The 8,737-nt window shown below is 38.6% G+C and overlaps 1 protein-coding gene across 2 annotated transcripts; it reads left to right on the top strand.

Moving 5' to 3' along the window:
- On the top strand, window positions 1-8,631 carry RBM12B (RNA binding motif protein 12B). 2 transcript variants are annotated; one of them, XM_059902431.1, is made up of 3 exons: window positions 1-33; window positions 3,403-3,449; window positions 4,027-8,631. In XM_059902431.1, the coding sequence occupies exon 3, from the start codon at window positions 4,055-4,057 to the stop codon at window positions 7,037-7,039; it is 2,985 nt and encodes a 994-aa protein (XP_059758414.1). In that variant the 5' UTR covers window positions 1-33; window positions 3,403-3,449; window positions 4,027-4,054; the 3' UTR covers window positions 7,040-8,631. The 2 variants fall into 2 exon arrangements, with proteins under 2 accessions (XP_059758414.1, XP_059758415.1); XM_059902432.1 differs by lacking the exon at window positions 1-33 and adding an exon at window positions 148-265.
- The last annotated feature ends 106 nt before the right edge of the window (window positions 8,632-8,737 follow it).

Consider the following 8,737-nt stretch of genomic DNA (forward strand, 5'->3'; position numbering starts at 1 on the left):
CCCCAGCCTTGTGGTTCCGATTCGGCAGCAGCGGTGTGTGTTTATTGCCAAGAGCGAAGCAGTTACCCCTGGGGCGCCGGGGGCTGGGAGGGGTTGGCGGCCGGGACGGAAGCACAGGGAAAGGCGGGGCCGCGCCAGGAACTAGCGTAGCTTCTGTCGTTAGGGCACCCTCTTTCCTTGCTAAATACCGACTGCCCCATCCATGTGGTGGTGTGTGTGCACTTGCCAGTCTGCTTGAGAGTGAAGATCTCGAAGGATTGCATAGGTATTTTTTTTTCTTTGCTATGTCATCGTAGTCAGCGGTAGCAGAAAAGCGATGAAGGCCCGGCTCATTAGGCTTGAGGGGAGCTAAAGTGTTTCAGTTAGATTTGGGGACAGTTCACGCTTTGGCGAGTTAGGGCGGAATGTTTGCCCTTGGGACGGTGTAACGGAAAGGCACGGAGGTTGGGCGGTCCAGGTTAATATGAAGGCTGATTTTTGGCTGAAGGTCTGGCTACAGCATCGGATACCACGTAGCAACTTTGGCCTGGTGCGAAAGAAGGAAGCTCTGACCCCTGGGAGTATGGACAAAGGCTTTGGGCTATAGAAGCAATGCCTTCGGATGATCCGTTTGAGGATGATGGATGTTATGGGAATTCCTGTGCCGTGTGGATTCATCTTCATTTACGGTTCCTACTGGGGACTTGGCTCTGTGTCGTCATGCCTTTAGTGTTTTATTTTAACCATCTACATTTTAAAAGGATAAAAGGCAGATCGTCATAAAGAATCATTGTGGACTGGGGTAGATTATTTTCTGCAGGGGAAACTCTTGCGTTTGTGCTTCAAATGTGCTTCATCGTAACTTTAGGTTTTAAGAAATAGCGGCAGTGTTCTCTCTCTCACCATGTCTGGAAAATGACTTGCTATTCTCTAGTTAAAATAAATGGATCTGAAATAATACCATTTAAATTTAGCCTTCCTCCCTTTTCCCTTTCAGTCTTGATGAGAAGATGCACATATCGTGGGGGTTTTTTGTGATAATGATGATTAAGTGGGATGAATCGTTGGATAAAATTAGCAAAATTATTTAAAATGAGCTTGTTAATTTCAGCGACTTGCCCTTAAATGAGCTCTTAAGGACCCACTTCCTTCTTTTCATAGGTTAGAAGTTCTAACAGATCACTGTCTTTAAACCAACACAGCCACAAAAATACTTTTGTTGCATTCATAAGTAGAAAAATTTTAAGTGTAGAGTATTTTAGGGTATTTTTGTGTTTTACTTTTTTGTGTAATGTTCTAAGAATAGAATTTCTGGGGAATTTGCTTAAGGAAATAACATGGGAACCACAGGAAAGATGCTCATTTTCAGAGCTGGTTTCTTATAGGTGGTCTCCTAGATGTGTTTTTTAGAGGGATAAATGATACATTACCTTTGTATCTCAAGGGCAGAAAAGTTTAAGCAATTGTTACATTTGTGGCAAATTAGAAGAAACATTTTATATATTCTACTTGAATTGCAATTCACGAATTTGTACTTGTGGAACTACTTAGAATACTGTTTACAAATTAGGGAGGATAAATTATAAGACATTTTTAGTATTTGGCATTATTCTGTGAAATGTTCTCAGCTTTTTCTGTAGATATATTTCTGTTCCCTTTTGAATTTTTAAAAAAGTTTAGTAGGGACAAAATGATGTTTATTACACTGCTTTCTAAAATATTTTAAAAGCAAAAAAGGAGCTAAGTCATTTTGCATAGGAAGGAGTCTTGGAACAGTAATGTGGACAACTATTCCAGAAGCCATTTGTAGTTTTTGTTAAATTGGTGTGGATGTTGGTTTGTTGAAGAAACTAAGCTTATACACATTTTTTGGCGGGGGAGGTGGGGGTAGGGTTGGGGAGACAGTGCAGATATTTTCTAATAGACTATTTTTTAGAACGGTTTTTTAGTTTCACAGTAATATTTAGTGGAAGGTACAAAGATTTCCCATATGTCCTCTGCCCTTCCCCCCACATACCATGCATATATTTTATAGTAAAACTCATTAATATTTTTAATATCAGTTTGGCATTGATAATTCAGATGTGTAAAATGTGCCAGTTAATTTCTTGCTATCCTTGTTAGTTTAGCTTGTAGTTTAAAAAGTAATCTATGGACATTTTTCAAAGGAAAATAAGCCTTGCAGACCTCAAAGAACATGTTTTCAGACACCACTTTTGTGGATGAGTGGTACTTAGGTGTAAGTACTGAATTAAAACAACCTTTATTTGCACACTAAAAACATAAACTTATAATCATTAATTTAATAGGTGTTAAAAACTTACTTGGTTAAGACTACTTTGTTTGGGTACCTCTGAAAGTATTAGATGTAATTTCCTTAAGCAATATTAAATTGAGATTTTTCAGTTGTAATACTGATATCCCCAAACATTCCAAATTAATATATTCTTACTATATTTTTACCTTTCTACATTGTCATTTGGGTTTCCTCGATAGAATGCAGGATAGTTGTTTGAAATGGAATAAACTTATTAGCATAATAAGATTCTGTGTTTATCTGAACATTTTCTTTCTGGCTTAAGATGAATTTTAATAGTAGTTTTTTAGGAGTTTAAGATAAGGAGTAGCAATAGTTGAGTATAAGAGTAGTAGTAATTGAGACTTTAGATTTTAGGGATATTTTATTATTTGTCTTAATTATAGTGGAATCAGGAAATTTGGTTCCATGTTTAGAAATGTGAGGTGTATATGTAGAACGTAAAATTGTGTCCAAATGGTAGCCATTGGTTTTAGATTTATTGCTTTAAAAATTGGTTTTTGAATTTGAAACATTAGTGTTCATTGTATCATTTATTAATTTGATTTGGTCTTATGTTTTGAAAGGGAGGAGATTTGCAGGGGAGTTGGACATAATGAATTAGATGTTGGTCTTTTCATGGGTGGAAGTGAATAGAAGGTGTTTTAGGAATTTTGGGTGTTAAATTGTCATTTTACTTGTAGAACAGTTTTTTTTTAAAGTGGATATAAAATTCATATACAGTGAAATGCACAGACCTTAAGGATAGAATTCATTTAGCCTTGATAAATTTATACAACCATATAACCAACACTGCAATCAAAATATATAACATGTCCATCACCTTTCCTTGTGTCACTTCCAATCAAGGACCAATTGTTAAATTTTCAGGTTTTTTGTTTCTAAATAATTTGCCGATGTCTACTTGGAATCTGTACCTTCTTTTTGCTGAAGGATGATTAATTTCCCCTCGGAACAAAGATAACCATTTTGTAATGCCCTTAGTTGTGCTTCCTTATATTGCTTCACTTTTAATAGGTAATTCTGAAGTGAATATCCTAATCTGGCGTTGTTTAAGATCAATTGCAGGGTCCAAGGATTAATTATATTTCATTTTCTTTCCACAGTTAAGTTGCTTTTACAGAATTAACAGGTCTCCAAGAAATAAAAAAAGGTAAGATATCCAGAGCTTAAGGCATTTCACAGAAGCTTGACAAAAAAAAAATGCAAAGTAGAATAGTGCATTAGGTACATATGGCTTCTGTACTTTATGTCTGGTCAGTGATGCACTAGTGGTAAGCAGTTTATTATCATGAGCAGCAATTATATACTGACCATAGATGTCTTTTCTAAGTATGTAAAATTCGTTGTGGTTGGTAAAATTCTTTAATCACCAAAGCTCTCTCCCATGTTTCAGTAGAAGATATGTCTGAAAATAGTTTGGTCTTGTTGTGAAGTAGCACTTGGCAGACTTACAAAGAAGATGTGATATTTTTGATGCTCATACTGTATAGGATAGGTGATAGGAAATGTTTCTTCAAAGTATCTGGTTTATTGTATGTTTAGTTGGGAGAAAGTTTATTCCTTTTTTTTTTTTAAGAATTAGACACAGTCAATATCTTTGTGAACTCATGTCTTATTTTCATTTATAAATGCTGAAGAGGGTAGGAACCAAGTAACTATTAAGCTTAGTTTGGGATAAGGTACTTCAAAAATAAGACTTGCTATTATGTGTACCTTTCTGTCTGCAGGTCATTATTGCTGTGGTTTGAGCTCAGCATGGCTGTAGTCATCCGTTTACTGGGGCTTCCTTTTATTGCGGGGCCTGTGGATATTCGTCACTTCTTCACGGGATTGACTATTCCTGATGGAGGAGTGCATATAATTGGAGGGGAAGTTGGGGAGGCTTTTATTATTTTTGCAACAGATGAAGATGCAAGACGTGCCATAAGTCGTTCAGGAGGGTTTATCAAGGATTCATCTGTAGAGCTTTTTCTTAGTAGTAAGGCAGAAATGCAGAAGACTATAGAAATGAAAAGAACTGATCGCATGGGAAGAGAGAGACCAGGATCTGGGGCACCAGGGGTTGGCAGCTTATCTAATTTTGTTGAGGCTATTAAAGAAGAAGCAAGTAATTCTGGATATGGCTCTCCGATTAATCAAGATGCTGGGTTTCATACTAACGGTACAGGACAAGGTGATTTAAGGCCAAGAAAGACACGGCCATTGAAGGCAGAGAATCCTTACTTGTTTCTGCGAGGCTTGCCTTACTTAGTAAATGAAGATGATGTACGTGTCTTTTTCTCTGGTTTGTGTGTGGATGGAGTAATTTTCTTAAAGCATCATGATGGCCGAAATAATGGTGATGCCATAGTAAAATTTGCTTCATGTATCGATGCTTCAGGAGGTCTTAAATGTCATAGAAGTTTTATGGGCTCAAGATTTATTGAAGTAATGCAAGGCTCGGAACAACAGTGGATTGAGTTTGGAGGTAATGCAGTTAAGGAGGGTGACATTTCTATGAGGACTGAAGAACATTCTCCACCAAGAGGAATTAATGATAGACATTTTTGGAAACGATCTCATTCAAAATCTCCCAGAAGAACACGTTCTCGTTCTCCTCTTGGATTTTATGTTCACTTAAAAAACCTGTCCCTAAGTATTAACAAAAGAGATTTAAGAAATTTCTTTAGAGATACTGATCTGACTAATGAACAGATTAGATTTTTATATAAGGATGAAAGAAGAACAAGATATGCCTTTGTGATGTTCAAGACTCTGAAAGACTACAACACTGCTCTGGGTTTACATAAGACTGTTTTACAGTATCGTCCAGTTCATATTGATCCAGTTTCTAGAAAACAGATGCTGAAGTTCATTGAATGTTATGAAAAGAAAAGAGCAGCGTCAACAGAGAAAGAGAGGCTTGGACACGTTTCACAAAAATACTCTCAAGAAGGCTATTCTGGCCAGAAACTGTGCATATATATAAGAAATTTTCCATTTGATGTTACAAAAGTTGAAGTGCAGAAGTTCTTTGCAGACTTTTCTCTTGCTGAGGATGACATTTACTTGCTTTATGATGACAAAGGAGTTGGTCTAGGAGAAGCATTGGTGAAATTCAGATCAGAAGAACAGGCCGTGAAAGCTGAACGTTTAAACCGACGAAGATTCTTGGGGACAGAGGTATTGTTAAGGCTCATATCTGAGGTACAAATGCGGGAGTTTGGTGTAAATTTTTCTTCAATGTCCAGTGAGAGGATGCATGACCATTCACAGTCATGTGATAGAGATGATCATTCCCATTCATTTGACTCAAATGATCTACCATTATACTCGGTTGGCCCTTCTGAAAACTTTAGGCATCAGCAAGAGGACTTGAGGCAACTGGACAATTTCAAGCATCCCCAGGGGGATTTCCGACCTCCTGAAAGGCGCCCTCCAGAAGACTTTAGGCATTCCCCAGAGGATTTCAGGCACTCCCCTGAAGACTTCAGGCGCCTTCGGGAGGAACACTTCAGGCGGCCTCCTGAGGAGGACTTCAGGCGCCCTTGGGAAGAGGACTTCAGACACTCTCCGGAGGAGGATTTCAGGCGCTCTCGGGAGGAGGACTGGAGGCGGCCACCTGAGGAGGATTTCAGGCGGCCTCCCAAGGAAGACTTCAGGAGACCCCCTGAGGAGGACTGGAGGCGGCCCCCCCAGGGAGACTTCAGGAGGCCACCTGAGGAGGATTGGAGACGGCCTCCTGAGGAGGACTTCAGACGGCTTCCCCCGGGGGAATGGAGGCGACCACCTGAGGAAGACTTCCGGCGGCCCCCTGAGGAGGATTTCAGGCGACTTCCAGAGGAAGACTTCCGGCGACCTCCTGAGGAGGACTTCAGGCGGCCCCACGAGGAGGACTTCAGGCGGTCTCCTGAGGAGGATTTCCGGCGTTCTCCTGAGAAGGACTTCCGGCGGCCACCTGCGGAACACTTCCGGCGGCCGCCCCCGGAGCACTTCCGGCGGCCACCTGTGGAGCACTTCCGGCGGCCGCCTCAGGAGCATTTCCGGCGGCCGCCCCAGGAGCATTTCAGACGGCCGCCCCAGGAGCATTTCAGACGGCCGCCTCAGGAACATTTCAGGCGGCCATCCCAGGAGCATTTTAGGCGCCCCCGAGAGGAAGATTTTAGGCACCCACTGGATGAAGATTTCAGGGGCCCTCCAGATGAAGACTTTAGGCACCCTCCTGATGAGGATTTCAGGAGTCCCCAGGAGGAAGATTTTAGAAGCCCTTCTGATGAGGACTTCAGGCGGCTCCCGGAGGAAGACCTCAGGGAAGCTCCGGAGGAGGACCCTAGACTTACTGACAGTTTTAGACTTCCTGGTGAGGAGTTTAGGAGCCCCCCTGATGATTTTAGAAGTCATCGCCCTTTTGTGAATTTTGGTCGCCCAGAAGGTGGCAAGTTTGATTTTGGAAAGCGTAATATGGGAAGTTTTCCTGAGGGGAGATTTATGCCTGATCCAAAATTAAATTGTAATTCAGGTAGAGTAACACCCATTAAGATAATGAATCTTCCATTTAAAGCTAATGTTAATGAAATTCTAGACTTTTTCCATGGTTACAGAATCATACCTGATTCAGTTTCAATACAGTATAACGAGCAAGGATTACCTACAGGGGAAGCCATTGTTGCCATGATAAACTACAATGAAGCTATGGCTGCTATTAAAGATCTGAATGATAGGCCAGTTGGCCCCCGCAAAGTTAAGTTAATTTTGCTCTAGAGAGCATTTCTAAATTCAAAATTACCTCCCCACAGTATTGATGCAGTAAAATGCATTTTTTTAAGTGTTTATTTTTAACTAATGAAAAGAAACATTTTAATTTTGACCTGTGAATAGAACAAATGTAAATAGTAGAATGTGAATCTGGTTTTCTTTTGCTTGCAAATTGTCATTCACTTTTTCTAACTTAAAAATATATATGCCTTTTTGTTTTTTTTTTTTTTTGACCAGTGGGGGAGAGAACTAATTCCCTCAGTGCATTAATTTTTGTTGATGTCATGGGTAAACGTCAAGACTTGTATAGTAGAACTGTATTTGGGGAAGATAAGTTTTATATTCACTTTTGTTTCCATTCTGTAGTCTACATCTTTTTACTCAAACTGTATAAGGAAATGGTCAGTGACTGATTGTTCAGGGTTAGCATTTTCATTGCTAACTGCCTGCAGAATTAATGCCCTCTTCCTTGTCTGAGATATTACTGTGTTAAGCCTCCCCTTAATCATAAATAGTTCAAAATTGACAGACTGTGAACTTGAAGTTTACTTATGTAAAAAGCTTAGGAAATTCTTAAAACTTCGATGCTCATAACTTGCAAAATTTTATAAAAATAAAAAAATTGCAACTGAATAGACCAATTAACTTGTATTTGTATAAAGAGAAAAAAGAATTATAGCTTCTTTTGTGAAGGTTTCCAACAGCTGTATAAGGTAATATTTATGACAGGAGAGACCAAACATTCTGTAATAATAGTGTATTAGTGCTGTGTATAGTTCTGTGGTTTCTTCCAACATCTCACCAACCAAACTGATAAGATTTACTCAAAATACTTAAAGACAAAAAAATAAAAAGTAATTATAGGTACAAGGGGACTTTCAGGCTTATGCTGGGAAGAATCTGATAAATGGACATAGTTTGTGTTTCTAGGAAGAATTTACTGATGATTCATATAACTTGTATTTTTAAAATTAGGTTCTCATTTCTTAATTTCAAAACTTTTTATCCAAAGACTCAATGACTAAATATAACAAGACTTTTGTGAGATTGAATTTTGACTTTTTTGATATTTGACGTTTAGTGTAGACATTTTGCAAATACTGGATTTGATTTTCTATACCATCATAATGTTAATGCTAACATTGGGCACTTACTGTGTGCTAGGCAGTATAAGTACTTTACATGCATAATGTCAATCATAATTATTCCCTAAGAAGCTTAAGAGTATTTAGCTCTATCTCACAAATGAGATAATGAAATTCAGAGAGTTTAAGTTACTTGCCTAAAGTCATAGCTAGTAAATCATGGAGCCAGTTTCAGCCCAGACAGACTACACACTCCAGTTCATGCTCTTAATACTTTTGCCTGCTAACTTTGTTAAATGCTGTTTTTAATTTTAGTAAGAAAGACCATGCTAAAAATATTTTCAAGAGTAAAGGATATTTTCTTACCTCCATTGTTGCTTTAAAAATAGCATTAAGAAAAGATAAAATTAGTATGCCCAAACATTGTTAATAAAAGACAAAGTAACTAAAACATATATCCAGGGTTTCGCTGGGAGACAAATATTATGTATTGGCTTCTAATTTAAAATTGTTCATTTGACTTTGGTTGGCCTTTTATAGTTTACATAAAACAAAATTAATTTTCCTCAGTTCTGTGATTTAGATATTTCCCACAGTGAGCAAATAAGAATAAAGTTTG

Source organism: Balaenoptera ricei, chromosome 17 (assembly GCF_028023285.1).
Source record: "Balaenoptera ricei isolate mBalRic1 chromosome 17, mBalRic1.hap2, whole genome shotgun sequence".
NCBI lineage: Eukaryota > Metazoa > Chordata > Mammalia > Artiodactyla > Balaenopteridae > Balaenoptera > Balaenoptera ricei.

Bases quoted from the DNA above. Each gene is read 5' to 3' on its own strand.
- RBM12B (XM_059902431.1), top strand. From the start codon at position 4,055: ATGGCTGTAGTCATCCGTTTACTGGGGCTTCCTTTTATTGCGGGGCCT.